The 24,677-nt window shown below is 39.0% G+C and overlaps 1 protein-coding gene across 1 annotated transcript in view; it reads right to left on the bottom strand.

Annotated features, from left to right (window-relative positions):
- Window positions 1-17,317: 17,317 nt before the first annotated feature.
- EXOC4 (exocyst complex component 4) overlaps window positions 17,318-24,677 on the bottom strand; it is a 913,849-nt gene continuing 906,489 nt past the window's right edge. The window contains exon 18 of the mRNA XM_031941130.1: window positions 17,318-18,673. Within this exon, the coding sequence (XP_031796990.1) occupies window positions 18,436-18,673 (238 nt within the window). The 3' untranslated portion in view covers window positions 17,318-18,435. The remainder of the gene's footprint in view (window positions 18,674-24,677) is intronic.

Raw genomic sequence — 24,677 nt, 5'->3', positions numbered from 1 at the left:
ACTTTCATTGTGCTAATAAATCCATAACCAATTTATTGCCAGTGCCTTTGATTAGTAGCAGAAATTATGTGGCAGCAAAAAATATGCCTTTAAGATGCTTCTTAGAAGATCCTCTAATTTTATTGATTTGGGGATGAGGAAATTCCCTCTACCAGAGCAAGTTGCCACCTCTGCAACTTATAATCTTGGAAAGCTGCTTTACATGATGTGAAGTTAAGTGATTTGCCCAGGTTCACACAGCCAGGAGACGTCAGGGGTAAAACTTCAATCCAGATCTATTGTCAAGGTGCTTCCTAATGGTCTATATTTTCTCTTTCAATCTTTTAGTCTATTCTTATGAGGTGATTTCTTTGAGAAAATATCTATTTTCTACTAATTTTAAATCATTTTTTAGAAACCTAAAAAAAATCTGGTTTTCTGTAAAATTTCTGTTGTTGTGGTTGTTGTTGCCCTATTATGATGCTTCATCGTGGTATGGAGTTGAACCCGGTTCTGAAAGCTGGCACCAGAGCAAGTCCTGTAGGACTTCATAAATCTACAAAGCCTTCATGTATAAATTCAGCAAATGTCTATATTCTTATCTAAGGATCTAACAATACTCTCATTTAGTTGTCAGAGGTTCATCGCCAGAAAGTTAGCTGTAAGGTCGATGCAAGATACAGTATCAAAGCTTAGGGTTTCCCACATTCTGAGATTCTCAGATGCCCAGTTCTAATCCTGGGAAGGGTAGTAGTATACATCCAGGAATAACAAGGCCCCTCTAGAATGCCAGGCTAAGTCCAAGGAGCCAATGGAACATCAGAGAGAGCATTATTTTATGCCCAGAGGCAGGTAAAGACTAGCTGGTTTTTATCCAAGAGACACCAGATTAAAAAAAGGGACATTCTTGCTCTTTTTTAGCATATCAGATGAACACAAATTGGGAGAAGGTAATATAAAGATTAATATGCTATCTGTGGTAATATGTGATTTCATCATATACATGCTCCAGGTATACTGGAAATATTGTTGATAACTTCTCTCATACTTTATTAATCTTCTAGGTAGAATCTGGAAGGACCTTAAAATGGGGGGGGGGGGGGGAGGAAATCACAAACCTGTGTCAATGTATAAGATCTCTTTCAGCTATGAAATCCTATTCCTCTGGATCCCAAATATTCTGAATTCTATCTGAACTAGGGTTGATTCAGTCTAATTAAACACAAGAGACAATTCCCAAGTATCAACTTAAATCAGGATTAACATTTTCATCATTCTTCTTCCACACTGGGTCATGGACTCTTTGGCTTGAAATCGAAGTCGTTAGTCAATAATACAAACGTTGTCCTTTTTTAATGGCCAAGATTAACTATGACTCTTTTAAATACAATGCTGTCAAATATGTCATAAATTGGTTTATTCAGAAGAACATTGGCTTAGAAGGCAGAAGACCAATATTCTAGACCAGGGTCTTCCATTTACTTGCTCTGTGTATTTGGGTCTCTATTTCCCCACCTGAAAAAAAAGGGCAGGATGAATTAAATGACCTCTTCAATCTTTTCCACTCTAAGTATTCTTTAATTCTGTGCATTTTAGTTAGCAATTCTTTCAGTTAGTTATATATCAAAGTATTTTAAAAATTGATCTTAAATAATCTCATCAGTAGGTTTAAGTTAAATAACTCACCACTAGCTGGTTAAAGCTACAGAAATCGCAGACATAGAACCCCAGGAAGAAACGATCCCCCTTTAGATGACAGATTATGCAAAAACAATACAATTATCGTGACCACAAAAAATCCACAAAATTAAATAGTCTTCACTCTTCATCATCATTATGATAATACATTATTGAAATTTTTTACAAAATTATATGGTATGAATCATACTTTAAAAATTATTTTTCTAATAGCTTATCCATTTCTGATCCCCTCCTACTTATTCAAATAATAACTTGAAACTTGGAGAGAAGATTTGATTTATATCTCCCAGTCCAACCATTTCTCAACATAGCTGCCAAATCATCCAATATAATTCCCAAGCAATATTTTATGTTTTCAAAATGCTTGATTTTTAAAAAATGAAAGTAAGGAGACAGTATATTTTCACCCAGGCAATAAAGTTGTACAAGCAGGGAATTAGGTGTCAAAGTCTTTAGAAGCAGCAACATTATTTTGATGATGAATTAATGGGGATTTGTGTAGGAAGAGATATGATTTAAAGTTTTAAATTAAATGATGTTTACATTTTTAGTATCATTAAAATTCTAGTTCCAGTTGCTAACAATTTTCTTTTTTGACTACAAAATAAAGTGGGGATTTTTTTTTTTCTGATCAAAGAGGGAAAAGAACATAATATGGTGTAATTGTGTCTGTGCCCCAAGAGGATGTTATTCTAGTAAGAAATTTTAATTTGATTTTCATGGGGAAAGGAAGGCAAAAAGAGAAGAAAGAAAAGATTAGGAAGAAAGAAAGCATAATGTGAAAGTCTAAAATAGAAGGTATTAGAGATCAGCACACTCAGAAGAAGCCATTCATTCCTGAATCACTAATGCTTTCTCCTTGAATCTCCCATATACATAGTTTTACAACTTTCTCATATACTTACCATGCATAATTATGTATTAATTATCTATCTTTGCTTGCATGTCTTCCACTCTCCACCAATTCCCTGCCCCACCAAAATACTCTTTCACCCTATCACCTGCATGGGAGAGTAGGAAAGATTTTGAAATTGAGAGATGAGGGGACCCTGGATTCTGAATACCCTGGCAATTTGCTGGCCCAGCAGCCTCAATGTAAATGTTAAATAAGTGTAGCCTAGTCATCTGAAAAATATAGAAAGACAAAAAGATTTTCCAAGAGAACCTAGTGTTAGTAGTTATAATTATTATTATTCAGTTATAATAAGGAAGTTCAAAAGATACTTGAACCCTGTTGATCTAACTATAAAGTTCAAATAATGAGACTCTTTATTCTAAGAAGTCTTAATTTCTGGAGCAAAGCCCTCCTTGTGAAGATAAAAACCTTCTTTTGGTCAAGGGTTTTTCCCTTTAGTCTCAAGGCTGAATGTAAGAGTTGTTGCTTTTTGTCGAGATATGTAAAGTTTGGGGGCTTTAAACTTAAAAGAACATGGAAGAATCCCTTCTCATGAGGAAGAGAAAGCACTCCAGTTGAAAGTAGAAGCCAGAAACAGTGAGAAGTTCTCCATGTACCCAAGGAGCTGCATGAGGCAGTGTCCAGCCCAGACAAGGTACTTTTCCACAGATGCAACATCCAAGCAGAGATCACACTGCCGACCGAGTAGGGTTCAAAATGAAAAATGCATTTAGCAAAGACCAGAAGAAAGAAGGGAAGAGGATTTTTTGAGACAGCAAAGATATCCATTCTCATATAACCAGTTTTTCTTGAATAAATCCAAACTCTGGTGGTCTCTGGGAAGATGAGTAGGGGATTTGTTTGGGTGGCCATTATAATAGTCCAATCCAGAAGTAATAAAAATCTACAAATCTATCAATGACCATTTATGAAGTGCCTACTTATCAAGTGCTTTGCTCAAAACTGGTATAAAAACAAAAATGAATTAGTCTCTGTCCTTCAGAAGGTAACTTTTCATGGAAGATAGTGTTGGAATTAAAGCCAGAAAGATTTGAGTTTAGCTCTTGCCTCGTACACTAGATGTGTAACCCTGCCTCTGTTTCTTCATATGTAAAATGAGCAGAAAGAAGCTAGGTAATGCATTGCATAGAGTGCTGAGCCCAAAGTCAGGGAGATCCAAGGCCTCAGACACTTACAAGCTAGGTGGTCCCAGGCAAGTCACTTCACCCTGTTTGCCTCAGTTTCTTCACCTGTAAAATGAGCTGAAAAAGGAAATGGCAAACCGTTACTCTGGTCTTTGCCAAGAAAACTCCAAATAGGGTCATGAAGAGTTACATATGACTGAAATTACTAAACAATCACAAAAATCAGTTGGTCAAGTCATGACAATCGAGCAAGTGGATACTAACATAAACTGGAAATACTGAGCTGTAGGACTCACCAGGAGTTGTTCTGTTTCACTAGGACAGGCTTTTTGGGGGCGGGAGGAGGTGTGCCTTGGAGTGAAGGGATTAAGTAATAAATTATTTCCTCTTTTGCTCACCAGCAGCTCTTTATTAGCATCACAGCATGCTTTAATTCCAGCAGGAGAGTGATTATTCTTATCCCAGCTCCTCAATCTTAAGCACTAGGAAATATGTCTAGCATGAAGATGGAGGATGTTGAAAATGCCAGGTGCTCATCAGTTTTGACCTTTGGGTCTTTGTGGAACAATGGAAAATAAACTTTACTTTATTGTAATGCTAGGGAATGTGTGTGTCAGTGTGCCTTTACCCCTGTCTTTCTGGGATTCTGTACTGAGAGGTAACATGATGAACCATAGGATTATAAGTCTAGAGATGAAAGGAACTTCTGAGACCCTCTAGTTCAATTCTTTCTTTTCTAGAAGTTGAAACTTAAGTCCAAAAAGTCTGAGTGACTTGGAATTAAGTGATTTTTAAAAAAAAAAAATATGCTAGATCTGAAGTGAATCAGAATTAGATTTAAATCCCAAACTCCTAAACTTATTACTTATGCGGCCATAATACTTTACTTCACTTCTATCATTTTGAGTTTCCTTAACTGTAAAATGGAGACACTTATGCTTGTATCAACTATTTTATAGGGTTGTAATGAAGTACTTTGGCTATTTAATCCATGGTTCAGAACTCCCAAAGGACTCTGAGCTCACATGGATCAATGTGATAATCCAAAGGGTTATTATTCTGACTTATTCCCCCACTATGGAATTGCTTCAGGAAAATATTATGGTGGATTCATGATATATTCATGCTCAAATATCCCAAAAATGGGTAATAAGGTTCCCAGCTTCCACACAAGCATTTACTATACATATGGGAAGCAGACAATGGTATAGCCATGAGAAAGTATACTCAGAGAAAAATGCATAGAATTCAAAGGATTCATAGGAGTTCATGAATAGCCATAGAAACATAAAACATTCAATTACTAAAAATCATATCCCCTAAAAGGCAGGAGAACTAGGTGAGTAGTAAATAGAGCACTGGGATGGGAATCAGCAAGACTTATCCTCTTGAGTTCAAATCTGGTCTTAGACACTAATGTGACCCTGAATAAGCCACTTAATCCTGATTGCCTCAGTTTCCTCATCTGTAAAAAATGAGCCAGAGTTGGAAATGGCAAACCACTCCAAAAATAGGGACATGGAGAGTGAAATACAATGGAAAAAACTGAACAAATACAACCCTTCAAAGTAAACACACTTTGGGGACTATTGAACAAGCATTTGCCTTTGGCTTGATCCTTGGCTATTCAGGAAGCTCATGGCAATGGTAGGAAAGGTTTCTATAGTCAAAATTATCATTTTTCCTTTCCCCTCCATGCGGTGTCTCTAGTCCTCCTGTTGGCCACATTGGACATCTTCCTTTTCTAAGAATCAGGCTTTTGAGGAAATCTTTTTCCTCAAGGAAGTTGGTGCCTGAGCTCTTGGACTTGGGAATTTCTTGAATTTGGGATTATTCACAAGACAGCCCTCAAAGTTTAGTATTTCCAGGAAGCTTCCCTTATCTGGCTAGAATGGAAAAGTATTTATAATGCTTCTATTATGTGCCAGACATTGTGCTGTATATTGAAGATGTAAATAAGCTAGTTCCTACCTTCACAAGATTTACATTCTAATAATTCATGGAATGGCAGCCAAAGAGAAGGAGTATTTTGGTGATGTGGATTTGCTTACAACCCTCAGAGCCAAAGTAGGAGAGTGGAAATGTTCAGGGTACTCATGCGGTAACATTGCATTAAATTGGTTTGGGAGTGATGGGAAGGTTCTGGGTCCAGAATAAATATGGTAGATATTCACTAATCTGAAATCCAAGGTCCCAAGTTGGAGTCTGGAATACCATGAGCATGGCAAATGAAGATGATCATAGTATAGTAATACCATCCAGATAAGAAGAAAACAACATAAAATGAGCACCACAGGATATTTGAAAAGAAGGAACTTTAGAGACTATTTAGTCCAAACTCTTACTCAACGCAAGATGATTTTTAAATAAGTCTTCACATGCTGGGAGTAGACATCCCTTTGGCTAACTTATAGGTTTGAGACCTGCAAATGATGCCCGACTGTTGAAACCTTTCTGAAGCTACAGTTTCTTGAAACTACAGGTGAAAGTTGGATGGCAGGTGGTCACAAAAGTGGATGAGCATCCTTGAAAAGGTCTCAGCAAGCCTTCACACCAGAGATCCTACTCCTCCTTGTGTACCCCACACACCTCTAGGCCATAGAGTAGTTTGCCATGTCCTTCTCCAACTCATTTTACAATTGAGGAAATGGAGGCAAATTTGGCCAAGTGACTAGCCCGGAGTCATACAGCTAGAAAGTATCTAAGGTTGGATTTGAATTCAGGTTTTCCTGATACCAGGAACACTTTATCCATTGCATCACCTTGCTGTCCTTGCATATATCTTCATTAAAGCAACTTTTAAAAAATATGGAAATCAGTAATAGTGTAAAAAAAAATCTCTTTGAACTTCCTCAGAAAAAAACATAAGTATTAAGCATAAAAAAAGGGATTGGATACAGAGAAAGACGGTCTCTGAGCCCAGAAAACCTGGTTTCAAAACCTGTCTCTAACACATCTTAGCTACATGATTCTGGGTAAATCATTTACTCTTCCAGCATCCACTGGCAACCCTATGGCTCTAAATTGCAAAGAAGGTGTCAACTGCACTGTACAGTTGCATGTACCAACCCAATAAGCATAAGTAGGAGGCTTTGTGCTGCTTTCCCACACATGGTCCATTGAGGTTCTCGTCCCTTCTCATAGCCTCAAGTATTACCCTTAAGCCAATTCCACTCAGAGACACAATCTAACATATTCTGTCCAATATTGTATTTCCCAAGTATGACCTCCTACTGATGAAACCCTTCCTTGGCCATTGTTTTCATGCCCCCGCCGTTCTTCTGAGTCCCTGGGAGATTCTCCGATACCTGCAATAGCAGCTGCAACTCATCTGGAAGAAGGGAGAGGTATGTCTAGCACCATTACCCCATGAGCAGGGAGTAGCTCCAACCAGAGCTGGAGATAGCATGATGCTCTCATCTGATCCCACTTTAGCTTAAGCCTTTCTTGGATATCTTTAATGCTTTGTGAGTGCCCTGTCTGCTAAGCCTAATGGCCAAGTCTTCCTTTTATTCCCCTGTGGCACCCGTTGATTTGATTCATGACTCCATGCATTGACAACACATTTTTGCTTCTGCTGCTCTGTTACTATCCACTACTTCATGTCCACTGAAGCTGACCCTAATCATGAAGGGATGTGGGGTTTCCTGATCATCAGACTTGTGCCCCAGCCCCTCTAAGAAAGCTGGACTAGGACAGGATGATCATATTTGTTCTCTGTTAGCTTTACTAGCGTAGTACAGAACCCCATAAAAGAGATTTCTTGCTATGGGAAGAGGAAACTGAGAGAGCAAATGACTCATTTCAAGGTTAAAAGCAAGAGTTTTGAATCATTCAGTACAATTATGCACAGAAACATTTTGGACATTCTACCTTGTTCCTCTACAGTATATTTCCTTACAGATTGTCACCCTCAATATATGAATTATTGGCATAAGGTCATGTGTATGAATATAAATGCACACACATATGCAGAAGGCATATTCTTGACCAAAATGTGGAGCTTTCACTTTTTAATCTATTGAACTATTTGCATCTCACTTACCAAAGAAAATATATCGGTCCTTTTATGTTCATTGTCTTTTTGATTTGGGAGTCCATCTTGATGCCCCATCCACCTTGGAATGGCCTATTGAAAGGACAGGAATGACCGAGAGAAACTTTCCTCCCTTAATCAGTAAGGTAAGAACTAATCATGCAGATGAGGTATTTTTACAGCTTAACTAAGTCAAGAAGAGATGCTACTATAAATTATTAATGTTACAGTTGGTAATATGGGCTTTGGTTATTAATAGCATATTTTAAGCCAGTTCCTATTCTTGTGTGATAAGAGATAAAGCTATACAAACCAGATAATAAGCACCAATTTGTACCAGCAATCAGTGGGTTGATTAAAGGTTAGTGTCTACTCAGTTTAAGAAATAGCCCTGGAGTCAGAGACTGGTCCATTATGGAATCAGTTCAGTTGCTTAGAGCAGGGCTTCTTAAATTTTTTCAACTTGCAATCTTTTTCTTGCAAAATTTTTGTATGAGCCCAGGTATATAAAATAGGGTATATAAAGACCCGGGGGATATAATAAAATGGGTATACAAACCAAACATTTACTGAAAATAAATCATAATTTCATGACCCTCACATTCAGTTATGTGACCCTAAATGGGGTCGGAAGCCACAGTTTAAGAAGCTTTGGCTTAGAGAACTGAATGAATGAGATGTGGGTCCTGTAATAGATTTCTGCAGGCTGAATTTCATTCCTGTTTCTGGGCCCAGGCAGCCACTCTCTTACAAATTTATATCATTGATCACAAGGAGAAGCAGGTGAGAAAAAGCACATGTCCCACCCCTGGGTATCCATTTGGTAATCAAGTTCTTCATCTTGTGATTTGTCACACTTTCCTATCTAAGCCTGCTGTCCACTCTGCCTTTTTTGTCTCCTGGGGTCTTCTGGTTCTTTTCTTTTCTGCCTTTTTATTGGCTGATTTGCTACTTCTCCAAACCACCAGTAGGCTATTCATGTCCTGACTCTGTTTGGCAACTTGGTTCTTGAACCAGAACTTCACCTTGACCTTCAATTTATGCATGACGTACCTCAATTTGTATGCATGTTATCTGCTGCTTCTGAGATAAATGCAAATCATCCTTTAAGTCATTTAAGTTCTTCAAAACTAGAACCTTTTGGAGATTGAGAAAGGGGTGTCAGACCTTTGAGATATTACCACTGTTTTAATTTATGCCTCACTTTAGAATTTGCCAAATATTTTAGGAGAAGGGACTGGAAGGAAAGGAGAAACCTGTAGGAGATCTCTAGCTCCTATCTTTCAGAAGACTTAGAATGAATATCTCCTGGAGAAGGGGTTATTTCACTCTACTTGTAAACCCAGTGCCTAGCATGGGTTTAGCCTAGCACAAAGTAGGCATTTAACATATTAATTGATTCTCCAAAGCCACTTCAAGCAATTGCTTTCTTCCCTCTCTTTACAACATCAAAGAAAGACTTCTACTTCACAACTTGCTTAGGTAGCCCAGTTTTATTATTTTTTTAATTGAAAAGCTGATTTTTTTTTAAAGGAAAAGCCGATTGGATTGGGAAGAAAGGGCAATATTAAGAAATAACTATGCTGTAAAAAAAAAAAAAAAAAGGTATCAAATTTTTTAGAAAGAAAAATATAGGGTACTTAAAGCCTTCCCCAAATGATAACATCATAAAAATTTATGGAAATTTCTATAACCTACATAAAAATATTTTGTCATGTCATAGATGACTGAATATCAGCTATTTCACCACCCAAAGGCTCAGCACTTTGCTTTATTAATCCCTAAAAATGCTACTTTTTAATGTTACATTCTCTAATCTTCAAAAAGTTAATTTCAGCTCTCATTCAAAGGCATTAACATTTGCTTCCATCAGGACAACTGAACAGTTTAACATAACTCTAGGTTGTCAGAGAAGAGAATGGAAAAACAAAACAGATTTTCCTCTAGTCATTTTATGTTTTTGTAAATGGAATCAGGTTGGCAGAGGATGAAAATAACTCAATTCACAGAATTGGTATAGTATACCATAATGGCAGAGGAACTGAGCGCTCCAATAGGGAAAAAATGGGTCAGTCTAGTGAGTTGATTGTAGTCTCAATGAAAACTGAGGAGCATGAATGTGTGCAAGCACCTTATTGAACATAGATTTTTGACCCAGCTTCGTTGTTTTAGAATTGTTCATATTAATAACACCAGATACTTTTATTTATTTGTTAGACTCACATCGTGGCTTTCTGAAGGGATTGGATTGAAAACTATTCACATGGAATAACTTTTCTAAAAATAAGGGGAAATGGGAAAAGAAATAAAAAAGACTGAGGGAAATTGAATCATTCTGTGAATGAATGTTTTCTTGCTGCTTCTTCCTCATCACTTCATTTGTCATTTTTGCTTCTGATGCAGTTTTAACATAAAAGAAATAGCTGGGGGTTCAGAGTCAGGAAACCTGGCCTCCAATTCCAATACTGACACTGATTAGCTTTGTTAACTGCTGCCAGGCGAATAGATTTCTTTAAATCCCTACTTTCTCATCATGAAAATGGGAATAATACTTATACTGACTATTTTAATCAGTCAATCATGATTCATTAATTACCTTCTATGTGCTAGGAACTGTGTCAGGTATGGTGAGGGGGGGTCAGGTGTGTGTGTGTGTGTAAAGACAAAAGAAAAACAGGAACTTAAAGGAGCTTAAATTCAAACAGGAAAAAGATAATGTATATGTACATAAGTATATGGAACATTCATAAAAAGCAGATTCGATGTCACTTGGGGTGGGGGTGAGACCTGTAGCAGTGTAGGGGAGCAGGAAAGGCCTTATGTAGGAAGTGATATGACCAAGGAACTAGGAGTTCAATATTGATTAGGGAAATGCAAATTAAAACAACCGTCAGATTGGCTGACATGATGGAAAAGGAAACTAATAAATTGTTGAAGGGGATATGAGAAAGTTTGTAAACTAATGCATTGTTGGTGGAATTGTGAATTGATTCCACCATTCTATTGTAATAGGTCTTTTATGCCTCTTCATGTGATCTAATTTGTCCCATTTTACCTACCCTTTCCTCTTCTCCCAGTACAGATCTTTTCCTACCCCTTAATGTCTTTTTCTTTGGTATCATCACATCAGAGTCCCTTCACAACCACATCCTCCATCCATTTATCCTCTAACTGCTCCAAGAACAGATACAGTTCTCAAGAGTTACAGATACCATTTTCCTATCCAGGGACGTAAGTAGTTTAACCTTTAAATATATTATTTTCCTCTGTTTACTTTTCTATACTTCTTTTGCATCTTGTATTTGCATACTTCCTTATGGACACTCCTCCTCACCCTGGAACTACAATCTGGATCCCTGTATGAGTAATCCAATAGTCTTCCCCCCAGAGTCAGCAAAGAACCCCTCTGATCTCCTTCTGACCAGCTGTCTGTGGGCTGAGAGCTCCAGAAGCTGCTGCTGGGGTGTATGTGTGTACATATACAAATATATGTATGTACTACATATGATGTGTAATAATTTGGATGGACCAAATAATATTGGCAACTAACTGGCAATTAGAGTCGGGAGAAGGAAGCTTTTATAACAAAATTTTGGCTCTAAGCCATGTTATGAATGCTAAAGTGGCTAAAAACAGAATCCCTTTCAGACAGTAGCTTAACCACAGGGTCTGTTAAAAACAGAATTAGTCAAAATAGCAACTTGGTTATTTGAGTTCATAGAAGAGTTTGCTGGGCAGGTGTTCCTTCTATGGGCCCATCAAGTCTAAACATGCTTATGTTGGCGATTTTAGAAGGTGTTTATACTAGTAATTTTCATAAGCTAGTGTAAGGCGCAGGGTCAAGGTCTAGCATGCCCCTTACAATGGAGGAAAAAATAAGATATTCAAGTAAAAAAAAGAAAATAGGCATTCCTAAGGGATGGAAATGAAGGTTTCATACAGGGGGTGGCAGATAAAGTGCTATGTTGAGCTAAAAACAAGCAAAAACTCCTATCCACATTCTAATGGAGGAAGACTACATATAAAAGAAGTGGGGATTGAAGGGAAGACTCTTGGCAGGGTGAAGAAAGAGGGCCAGAGAGTCGGACCCTAGATTAGAGAGGAATGAGAGGTTCAACATAGCTGGCCCAGGCACTTTCCCTAAAATGGATGTTCCAGGAGGAGCTGTCCAATGGAAGGAGCGGCTACAAGGTATTAGGGTATGGTGGAGATATAAGCCCAAATATTCAGGAGCAGAACTCTGAGAAATGAAGGATTCAGGAAGCAAACTAGAATGTTTGATCTGTGCAAAGTGAGGGCTAATGCTGGCTCTCCTCCTGTCCAAGTGTGAGCATCTTATTATTCTTTTTCATTTCCACACAGGGCTCAGGATTTTCTTCCTCACCTCCCAAAATTATTATTTTTGTTTAAAGATGGGGTAGGGAGCTGGACCTTAAATTTATTTTTTTTTTTCCTCTGAGGCAATTGGGGTTAAGTGACTTGCCCAGGGTCACATAGTTAGGATATTAAGTGTCTGAGGTCAGATTTGAACTCAGGTCCTCCTGATTTCAGTGCTGGTGCTCTATCCACTGAGCCATCTGGCTGGAATTCTTTTGAGAGAATCCCTTTTCCCCATGCAAATAAACAACTAATTTTTAACTTAACAGTCTAAGACAATTTTCAAGGAGCTTCAAGATTAAATGACAAGCCACGGGTCAGAAGCAGAAAAATAGGTGTTCCTAAGTCCAAAATTGGTGTTGTATCAGGGGTTATATTTCATTACACCCAGTTCACTTTCAGCAGGGTACTTTTGTGTACCCTTTCCCATACCCCTTGTTAATGATCTGCATTTACACACATCCCGGTCCAATTAGGACAGCCACCTTCAAGTGGGGGTCCTTCCTATTCTCTGTTTTCTCTGTCAATAAACTGATAATAAATATGTCAATAAAATAATAATAATATTAAAATAAAATAATAAAAATGTCAATAAACTGATAAAATAACTGTCAATAAATTATGTCTTTTGGACTTGGAGCACGCTGAGGGATGCGTGTCTCACCGCAGCCCGGCCGGACTGTGGACGCCCTGCTCCAGATGCCTACCTCATTACACCTGCTAAATTTCCTGCCCTCCCTGGGTTGTTTTGGCCTCCTACTACAATCCTTCAAATTATGTGCATCTCATTACACCCGGCCCACTTAGCAGAAACTCCTTTCAGGTGTTTGCATCTCATTACACCTCTTTATTTCAGGCTTAATTCTGGTGGGTTTTGCATCTTACTACATCCTTGATAATTAGGCACATCCCATTACATCCCAGGCTGGTTGGAACAAGCGCTGTCTGGTGTGTGCATCTCATTACAACATTTTGTTTCCAGGGATAACCCTGTGGTAGACATCTCATCATATTCTCTTCATAATTCCAGGAAGCGCCCGGCACCCCAGCCAAACGAGGACAACCCCATCCATCGCCGTGTGTATCACAGAGCCGCTCCGGCTCTAGGCGTAACTTCTGGGCTTCACGTCTGATCACACACTTATTAGCGATGCACTCCTTATTACACTGAAGCCTAATTAGGACAAGGTTTGGATATTTCCTGAATCTAATTGTCCTTTGTGCTCTCCTGTTCTTGGCATTTCATTACACCTTCTCTACGTTAAGTCCAACTTACTATACCTTTTTTCAAATTATGCATAATCTCACATCCCTGCCACCTTAGGACGAACAGTCTCGGGTTTATACATCTCATTACACATTTTGATTTTTCAAGTAGAACTCTGTTGATGGTGATATATTATACCCTTTTACTAGATTACTTTAAAAAATCTTCTATCTACATTACCTCATTTGAGCTTCACAAAAGGGCAGGTTTTATCGTCCTTATTCTATAGACGAGGAGACAGAATTGTCCTGATTTTCCCAGACCTAGAAAGTTGATTATAGGGTCATAAATATAGAAATATAAGAGAGCTGAGAGTGTCCAGTAGTGTCAAATGCAAATAGAAAAAAAGCCTGCAAAATTATGCGCAAGGATCCCTGCAGGCTGTACACTGGACTACAAAACCACGTTCACATTATCTATGTTTTGTTCTTGTTGTTCAGTCATTTTTTAAATTGTGTCTGTGACCCCATTTGGGGTTTGGGGGCAGAGATACTGGACTGGTTTGCCATTTCCTTCTCCAGGTTATTTTATAGTGAGGAAACAGGGTTGAGTAACTTGCCCAGGATCTCATACAATTGGTAAGTGTCTGAGGCCAGTTCTGAATTCAAGATTTCTTAACTCCTGGCCCCGGTTCTCTAGCCACTCTGCCCCCTAATTGTCCATCTATGTTTTACTATATTTTGACTTGTTTTGTTTTATATTTACTAATTTCATTTGGTTCAGGTTGCACTCAGGGGTGTTATGGATCATATGTTCCCCACTAGACTCAAGTTTATTACTATGATCCAGTCCCATTCTTTCATGCACAAATGAGGAAATGAGGGTAAAGGAGATTGAGACAAGGTCACGTAGGTATTAAGCATCAAAGACAGGACTTGAACCAAGAGCCAATCCTTCTTCCCCTGGAGCAGGCTGACTCCGGGCCAGAGATATTTCTCCTTTGATGTTTTATTGATGCTCTTTAATTTTTTGACCTGTCTGTCACTTCCCAGTGGTTTCTCCAATTTTCCCACAACAGAATTCTCTTGAAATAAATAAGTACATTTCAGCAAAAAGGGCACAGTGGATAAAGCGCTGGACCTGGAATCAGGAACTCCTCTCCCTGAGTTTAAATCTAGCTTCACATGCTTCCTACCTGTGTGACCCTGGACAAGTCATTTAACCCTTAGTGGGGTCACAAATGACTGAGAAACGACTGAACAACAGTTAAGTAGAACAAGCCAACACACTGATGATGTGCTGCTGGGTCTGAGCCGCTGCCATTTTTTTTTTTTAAGTGGGACTCCCTGCTCCTGACTCTTGAAACTTCTGGCACTCCAACACCGCTCTGAGTAGACCAGGGGAAGATCGTACTTAGGGGTACTTTCCAAAGGTCCAAGACAGAGAGATGCTGATAAATATTTAACAGTTGTCTCTTTAGGAAAGAAAGAGAGATGATACAACTGAAAATTTAATTTGCATTTTAAACATTTTCTCCAAGTCCTGATTGTAGTATCAGCTGATTTCCAAGCAGGTTCAAGCTGGAACTGCCACAAATCCTGGTCCAAGACCACCAGCTCTCGGGCTCCCTGATTCAAGAGGTGTGATATGTAAATGTAGTTCAGTTACAGGGACCCAAGATACAGAACTCAGGGAGAGGGGAGTAGAAGCTGTGAAAATGACTGGAAGCAGCAGAAAACAATGTGGTGGGAGACGGCTTCATAACAAGGGTTTATCAACATCTCTTAATTTAGCTTTTCCCTTCAACTTTTCTTTCAAGGTCACAATAAATCTAGGCGGGAAGATTCCAAGAGGCGATCAGGCAGCTGTGAACAAGCACATTGTACAAGGTAGTAGCTCTCGGTGAGGAGCCAGCTAACGGAGCCCTCGCTCAGAGTCGGGGGCTTTGGGAGTGCTGAACTCTTCCCTGATAGCCTGGGTTGGTTTCGGCTCTAACAGGCAACAGCCTGTCTTTCAAGAGCTGGAAGTAGTCATTCTCATAAGGTATGGGTATCACGAGATGTGCCTAATTACAAGGTATGTAATCAGATGTGGAAAAGACCTAGTTATAGCTAAAATTGGATGCATATAATGAGGCACACACCTGAAATCAGTTGTTCTAGCACGGTTGGGATGCAGTCACTTAAGAAAATCCCACAGATAAGCGGGATAGAGATTTTGATGAGATGAAAATGCCTGAACTGGTTGTTTTAATTGGATTCGGAAGTGAAAGATACCTGTAAATCACTCACAGACTAAAAATCTCCAAGACGGACTGGCTCTTCCCTTCACCTAGCCCAAAGATTCTTAATTTTTTTTTTTTTTTTTTTTGCTTTTTAGGTCTTGGAATTCTCTATTAGTCTGGTGTATCATATAGATTCTTTTTCATAAGATAATATTTGTAAAGTGATTTTTAAACTTTATTGCGCTATATAAATACTGGCTATTATTTTCAGAAGTTTTTTTAAACACAAAATAAAAGTCATAGGATTACAAAAGAAACCAATTTATTGAAATGATTATCAAAATGTTTTTAGAACAAAAGTCCAGGGACCATTTTCTTCTCTAAGGAAAGTGAGGCTAGATTTGAGCTCTGGAAGATGAATCTTTTTTTGTGTTTCCAGGCCCAGCACTCTATCCATTCTGTCACCTAGGTGCCCATTTGTAAAGTGCTTTTTAAACTTTATGGCACTATATAAATACTGGCTATTATCATTATTTTCAGAAGTTTTTTTTTAAAAAACACATACAATTTAACATATACTTTAACATATTTAACATGTATTGGACTACCTGCCATCTTGGGAGGGGGAGTGGGAGGAAGGAGGGGAAAAGTTGGTTTTGCAAGGGTCAATGTTGAAAAACTACCCATGCATATGTTTTGTAAACAAAAAGCTATAATAAAAATAAATTTAAAAAAATAAAAAAACACATAAAATTCATAGGATTACTAAAGAAGCCAATTATATTGAAATGATTGCCAGATTGTTTTTAGAACAAAAGTCCAGGGGCCTGAAGTTAAGAACTCTTACCCAGAACAGTTAAACATTTGTTTATTAAGAACTTCTCTGCATAAGCCTGAAGGGATAGAAGATTCCACTAGCAGTGATAAAATTATTTTCATCAGTGTAGTTCAGCAATTACTGGGATCCTCCATTTCAGTCATTTTTCAGCGATGTCTGATTCATCTGGGGTTTTCCTGGCAGGTAATGGAGTGGTTGGCCATTTCCTTCTCCTGCTCACTTTACAGATAAGGAAACTGAGGCCAGATTTGAGCTCTGGAAGATGAATCTAGGACTACAGGCCCAGCACTTCCACCGTGCCACCTAGCTATGCCTCAAATCGCTACTTCTAATGTCCTCCCCCTGCTGTTGCTGACATTATCTTCCCCTCAGCCTTCTCTCGCCTCCCAAATGCTTTCCTTTATGGGGAGCAGAGACTAGACTTGCAACTCATTCCATTTTTCATCTGCTGCTCTGCCGGGTCCCCATCCTCCAATCCCTTTCCCACCTCCTTTTGTGGGTTGCTTTTTGTAAGCTTTTCTAGTCTTTTTCTTATTTTGTTTCTGCAGTGTTTGGCCCAGTGCTTAGCACACAGTAGGCAATTAAGAAATGCTTACTAAATTGAATTGAACCCACATCATCCTGTAGAACGCAAGGCTCGTGAGCAGAGACTGTTCCATTTTTGTCTTTGTATATCCAGAAGCTTATGGTACCTGGCATATAACTGGTGCTAAAACTACTTATTAAATTGAGTTGCAGATTCCAAGGCTGGCCCTCTAACACTAGGACATGCTGCCTCCGGCCTTCCAGGTTTCACACTGCCTTTTTCCAATGCTGATAATTAAAAGGATCATAGGATCATAGATTTGGGACTAGAAAGGAGCTCCAGAGGCCACGGAGACCTAATAAAACTAAAAAACAGGACAAGAGACAAACTTTAAGTGTTCTCAAAGCATCCTTTAATTTTCCATTTTATCCAAGTCCAAAGTTGTACAAGCAGTTTGAGAAATTCAAGACCATCAGTGAGAGGGGCCACGATGGCAGGAGGTTCTCCCTGCACCTGCGAAGAACGGGGAGCACAGCCGTGCACCATGTGCCCTTCTTCCAAGGTTTCAACAATGTCTAAACTATGAGAACCAACAGTACTCGCGAGTCTGGTGAGCGGGGCCGGGGCAAACTGAACTAGAGGAAAGGTGACCGACAATACCAGTCAGTCAGAGAGGAATTCATGTGGCGAGTCAGCGCCCGTGGGTGACTCTGAGGCTCCTGGCTCCGACTCGGCGAGTAAGGCAGCATGTTCCCCTCCCAGGAAATGACCAGTCCTCCTCCTCCTGTCCTCTTGGACAGTGGGGGGATCCCTGCTTCCATGATTGCTCGTGCTCCTTGCCACCAGTGTCATGGCTCTTGGTTCAGAAAAAGCGGAGACAAAGACAACCCAGCCAGCAAAATGTTCCACAACACAGCTACCCTGTGTGTGGCAGAATAGAAGCAGGTGATCCATCCTCTTGGGAAGTGGAGGGAAGGCCATCCCTGCTGGAGCCTGCGGCCTGCCTTGATTACTCAATTAACTGCTTTGGTGGGCCTTGGCAAGAGAAAGGCAAAGAGAGATGAGTAGAGAGCTAGATATTTCATTGTACTAAAAATTAATAGCATCAAGGGAGTAAGAACCTTACTGTCTACGAAATAGAACCTTTATAACATCTTTTAGATCAACGAGATTACAGGAAGGGACTCTCTTTTCAAATGTCAGAGTGTTTATATGCTTAAGGAGGTGAGAGAAACTGTGTATTCTTCCTTCCCTACTCACGTCTCAAGCCTTCCCAACACTTCCACCCACACTCTGAATTCTTTTGGGAGTCACCACTTTAAACCTACTCTTTAGGGTTGGTATAAAGAAAAGAAAACCTTCCCTCCCCTAACAGTAAGAGTAAGGATCCCTCAGTGTAGAATTGATCAGATAACATACAGAAGGATGCATGATGAAGACAGATAATAAAACAAAGCTGAGTATACATGTAGTGGCCACTGGCCATCACAGCTTGCGGAGGCTCGGATTACACGGTGGTTATTTTCTTATCCTTGGTGGCTTGTTTGATGGCGGCTTGCTCACAGATGATCTCCTTGAGGCGCTGAAGTCTCATGTTCTGCGTGGTCTGGTCCCCAACTCCTGTCTGACTTCGGTGCAGCAGATTTAAGGCATGAATGTACTCTAGCTCTGTGTACTTGACCCCTTGGTCAACCACCAGGTTCAGAAGCTCATCAGCTGTGTTGTACAGCATTTCATAATACTGCCTGGAAAAAGAAAAGAAAGAACATTGTTTTAAGGCCTTACAGTAAAGAAGTAGGTTTTTAGTTAGACTGAGTACACAGGGGATCCCAAGGAAATGAATCCAGTGGAAATGTTTGGCATTCCCATATCTTCTATAGACATACTTCCTACTTTTAGCAACTGGAATATGCTCTCATTGGACTGATTCCCAGAGCGGCACCCATTTTGGAGATGGGGGGGAACCCAAACATTGAGAAGGTAGGAGTAATTATCACTTTATTCAATTTAATTCAGCATATGTTCAACACCTACTGCATGCAGGGAAATGGTGCTATATACTTACTGGGGGAGATGCAAAGTGTCTGGAGGAGAATAGGACATATGCACAAATATGTCCATTATAAAATAATACAGGTTTAGTATGTAAGAGAAATATAAAGTGCTATATCAATAAAGAACATTACAAAGAAGAGGGGGGAATCAGGGAACTTCATAGAGGAGGCGATATCTGAATCCAGTCTAAAATCTAAACTGTCCCTACATTGTTTAAGGCCCCAGACAATTTATTTTCTTTCCCCCATGGTGAAATTGGAGTAGGGAAGGAAGAATACACAGAATTCTTCTCAGAATAAGATTTTTTAATGCATAAATTAAAATACATAGAATTACAAGGAAAATCAATTATATTGAAATACAGTTATCAAAGTACTGGAAAAAAAATCCACAGATCCCCTGAGTAAGAACCACTGACCCAAGTGGCCTTTTGAGTTCTGACAATCTGTGAATAAATTATTATTAGACATGGGTAATGTACTGTTATAAAAGAGGTATCTTGGGGATTCTGCTTATCCTATCTGAGAGCTCCTTTAAAGTTAGATATAGCCCCGTTTGCCTTAGGAAGATGGTTTTCACTTTAGAAATTGGACAGATATAAAAGTTTGCTAACTCTCTCTCCGACACCCTCCCCCAATTCGTTCCTATTTTCTGTTTGTTCCACACATGAGGTAATGGTTTCTAAGTTTCATTCCTATGTTCTACTATTTTTAAGTTTTATTTTGCTTTGAGGGGGTCTTGCGTTAGGTTCCACAAAATGTGCCAGACCAACAAACAGTACTGTGAATATAAGTAACAGGCTACATCATGATGGGAGTCTGTAATATTTGTTAAGGCAGTATATGCTTCAGAACTAAGCTGGGGAAAGGGCGGGGGGCAAAGTCTTCTTTTTCTTGACGGACTTAGGATCTGACTCCTTGAATTACTTCCTTGACTTCTTGCCCTAAGAGTGGAGGTGGTCCTGGGATCAAAAGTTGTGAAAACCTTGAGGGGGTGATCATGAATCCTTTCTCCGACTTTGTCAGCAAGGTATAGAAAGTTTCATCACCAGTAGGTGATGATGTCCTTGGGCACATGACCCAGAGGGCAGATAAAAACATACAATGTAGATTTGTGCAGTTTACTTCCACTTCTAAAATGACAGTAGCAGAGTAGAGGAAGAGGAAGCAGAGAATGTTAAATCCCCTAGAGTTTGTAGCTGACCATAAACATTAATTTAGCTGTTGATACTTTAAAAATGAATTTTTTGTCTCAGGAAATAGACTCCTGAAGAAACTGAGCCATTCTAATATCAATATTCTCAAAATAAACGAAGTTCCATCTGAATGGAAGTGGGGCTCACAGATGATTATCCTTGAAGAAGCAAACAAAAGGAGTTGGTTTTATTGTGAACCCAAAGGTAACAAGAAATAATTGCATTTGATATTCCTTCATATGTGAATGTGCAATCTTCATGATGATCATAAATCTGTTACTGACCCAGACACACTCCTGGCTAATCCCATGGAACCCTAAATTCTGTGTCTATGAACTTCTTGAGTATTCTCTTATAGAGACTAAGGGAATTCAGAAATGTCAATTCAGATATGGGGCAAGAGAGTCAAATTGTTCCAGAATTTTACTTGTCATATCCCACTTTCTAGGATTGCTTTATGAAAGGTAAGAACTTAGAAACGCAGAGAAGGAATATAGTGCTTTTTGGGCAGAGAGGATCATTTGGGCAAATGCATGGTAGGGCAGACTTGAGTATTTCTGAAGACTTATTTTTCATTTCTTTTAAAAAATAAATTTTGTAGTTGACTTTTATCCTGAAGTAACAGTCATTTCCCAATTCACTCCTATGCTCTCCCTGGCAATAAAGAAAAACAGCTCAGAGACTGACAATGTATTCTAACTTCGAAGTCCTCCACCTCTCTGCTGGGAGGCAGAGATCTAAACTTATCACCTATTTGGCGCCTGCTTTTAAATTTTTTTCAGTGACTTCATATGCAGTTTGAATTTTTTCAGTTGTAGAAACATGAGAACAGGGCCTTGGTGATTTATATTTCTCTGCTTTTACATTTTTGCAATTGAAAAGTTCAAAAATGCAACATGAAGTCGCTGAAAGGAATTATGTGCCGTCTTTAGGATGTCCTCAGCTTTGATCACCAGATAAGAAGATAGCAGCATTGGCACTTTAAATTATTATTATTAACTTGGTTGGATTCCATAACGAAGCAGCAGACTGAAGGAGGAAGCAATTTCACCACTGTTTACAATCTTTTGTACTATTAGAAAATGTTGCAGTCTGATAGTAGGTCATCACAGGGGTGTTAGAGAAAAATGGGAATGAACTTGTAGTGAAAATCCAAGTCAACAAACATTATCAGACAGGTACTGTGTGTAGTGCAGTGGGCATCTAACGTGGTACAATGAATTGAGGGCCTGGAGTTAAAAAAAGACTCCTCCTCTTCCTGAGTTCAAATCTGGCCTCAGATCTGTGATCCCTGTCATTCAGCTCTGTTTGCCTCAGTTTCCTCATCTATAAAAGGAATTGGAAGAAAAAACTGCAAATCTCTCCCAACAAAGTCCCAAATGGGGTCACTAAAAATGAATGAACAATGTGTGTGATGCTCTGTCCTAAGCTCTGGAGATAAAAAATGAAAAAACATACAATCTCTTCTCACCCTTAAGTTGAGTCTCCCAAGGGGTAAATCACACACACACACACACACACACACACACACACACACACACACACACACACACTTTGTTTATGAACCAAAGCTACAGAGTGGTAGGGGGAAAGCGTAGAACCATGTAAAGTATTCTAAGGAAACTTGAGTAGGAACAGCTCATTTTTAGAATGTGCCATGGGGAGGGTTAGAGAAGGTTTTTCAGACAAAGTGATACCTAAATCGAGCCTTGATGGATGAGAATAATTTCAATAGGTGATGATGAGGAAGAAATACATTCTGGGCATGTGTGAATGCAGAGACAAAAGGTGGGGCGAGAGGAATTGAGAAGAGAAATAGGAGCTAAAGCTGAAAAGGAGGCAAGTGGAAGATTGGGGAGGCTCTGGAGTACCCAGGTTAAGGAATTCTAAACGTATCTGATGAGCAATAAAGAATTATTGGGGGGGGGGGTTAAGCAAGGGAGTAATCTAGGCAGTAGAGTCCACTCTCCCCAGAGGGAGAGAGCAATTGAAAGGTGATGTTCCCAGGGCACCATGGGGTAGAGGAAAGATACTTGATTACCCAGAGAAAGCCTGGAAGCTCAGCAACTCTCTCGGCTCCCTTATACCCAGGAGACTGGAGAAGTGTGGCTACAGATGAAGTTGCACAATTAATCTGTACCCAGAGGTCACTGACAAAGAAAAATGGTGAACAGGACAGAGACAAGGGCAGAGTCCTGTGGTATGCCTCCAAAGACTTTCCTACAGACAGACTGGCGTCTATTTTTTGGAAATAGTTATTCAGTCACCTAACTGGATATAGTTAACATTTCTCCATCTTGTTTACAAGGATATCGTAAGAGTAAGAGACTTTTTCAAGAGCTTTATGAATATCAAGATATATCTATAACTTTTCAGTGTCTTATCTAATAATCATATTAATAAAATAAATGTGTCTGGAAAAAAACTGGAAAGACACAGAATCAGGGGAGGTGTGAGGTTAGATTTTAGCTCTAACTAACTAGTGTATGACTAAAACAAGTCACTTAATGTGAGTTTCAGTTTCCTTATCTGTAAAGTGGGGACAATAAAATTTATAGTCAGCTAATCTCACAGAGTGGTTGTATGGAGAAAATTAGAAAATCCATCTAAAGCATTATGCAAAGCTTAAAGAGATCTATAAATGCCAGCTATTATTATAAACTAGAAAGGGAAAGGGTTCTCATTAAACCAACAACATTTCTAAATCTATCTTGGGGGCATATCTCTTGGCAGTTGGTGGAAGGGTAGGAAGATGTTACTTCCTGGGAATTACAATGAGATTCATTGTAAATCTAGTGTCTTAGCTGAGTAGAATGGCTGGTTATATGGAGAGAATGTTGTTCCAAGGCTGATGAAGATCATAGAAGGCCATAGAAAAAGAAATGCCTAGATCCTGAGCCCTGTCTCTTTCAACATGTAACAGGTGATAAAGGGCACATCACTTAATTCCTTAATGTGCCAATATCTACTATACACTGAAAACACTTATCTACTCACAGTGACACTATAAAGAAGAGAATGGAGACACTTATAGAGACTCCAAGATCCTTAGATGAATGGTACCCAGGAGCTGCAAATCCAAGTTATTATACACTCCTGACAAGTTGACTGATAGTGTATTTCATATAGTTAGAGAGAAAAAATTCTACCATAACTGTGATGATATATTAGTTCATAAAGAAACATGAATATTTAAAATAGACAAAAATTCATTTATCTTCCAGAACAGTATACAGTAGCAAAAACTAATTCAAATTACCATGGTAGTTTCCATACTTTCCTCGGGAAGATGATGAGAGAGGGGCGATAAAATATGGCTCAAAGAGAAAAGAGAGAAATTGTAGCCTCCACACCATTAGAATGTGTTCCCAGAATAAAACAGTGCTGCAAAAATTACATTAAATTCTGTAGTCTGTTTGGAATAAATAATTTAGCAGCTTCTATTGGGGCCCCAGGAAAATGAGAGCTCTGTCTTCATCATTAACTATTAGAACAGCCGTAACAACTGTCCTAGTGGGGTTGAAGCAAATACGAACTGTCTCTTTCCCTAGAATTGTAGCCTTCCAAAGATGAGTTTTTACTTTTCTGTGTCTCATCAGAGCTTAGCAGGCCTGGCATGTAGGAAGTTCTTAAGAAATGTTAGCTGATAATTGTACAATATTTCAGAGTCTGATTCTTTTTCTACAGCAAAATAACGTTTTGGTCATGTATACTTATTGTGTATCTAATTTATATTTTAATATATTTAACATCTACTGGTCATCCTGACATCTAGGGGAGGGGGTGGGTGGGGGGGTAAGAGGTGAAAAATTGGAACAAGAGGTTTGGCAATTGTTAATCCTGTAAAGTTACCCATGTATATATCCTGTAAATAAAAGGCTATTAAATAAAAAAAAATTAATATAAACACATAAAATAAAAAAAACAAAAACAAAACAAACAAACAAAAAAGAAATGTTAGCTGACTGACTGATCTCCAAAAAAGTGAGGGTATTTTCTAAACCATTCTTCATTAAGGGTGAAGTTTTAAAGTTCCTGCTAGTGCAGACTGGTCCTACTTTTTCCCTCCTCACCTTCAATTTGTTCTGCCAACAGAGGTTCTAAGGTAACACTCTGGATCACCACTAGAGTTGGAAGGGCCTGGGGAATTTAGGGTTAACCATCCTTATTCTTTTTCATCCTTGGGAATAGTGGTTCTTAAAGTACCATGCTGCAGGAGACAGCTGCAGTAATTAAGTTAGCAATATATGGAAGAGATAACTACAAATGATAAAACCGTAACTATCATTAGGAAAATATGTATTAGTAAAAAGAAGAGCTGATACATGCAGGTTTCCAATATGCAAAAAGTCCCCATTTTTTTTTAATAGGCAACAGAAGGTCAGCTTCAAATTGCAAGACTGCATGGAAGAAGAGTTTCTGAGCTCTGGGTGGGGAAGGAGAGGGAATTCTGAGTCCTGAAGAGGGATGTTCCTTAAATAAATCAAGCTTTTGCCAAA

The sequence above is a fragment of the Sarcophilus harrisii genome, chromosome 5 (assembly GCF_902635505.1).
Source record: "Sarcophilus harrisii chromosome 5, mSarHar1.11, whole genome shotgun sequence".
NCBI classification, from domain to species: domain Eukaryota; kingdom Metazoa; phylum Chordata; class Mammalia; order Dasyuromorphia; family Dasyuridae; genus Sarcophilus; species Sarcophilus harrisii.
Note: the sequence above shows the minus strand (reverse complement) of the source record. Positions and strands in the feature narration are given on the sequence as shown.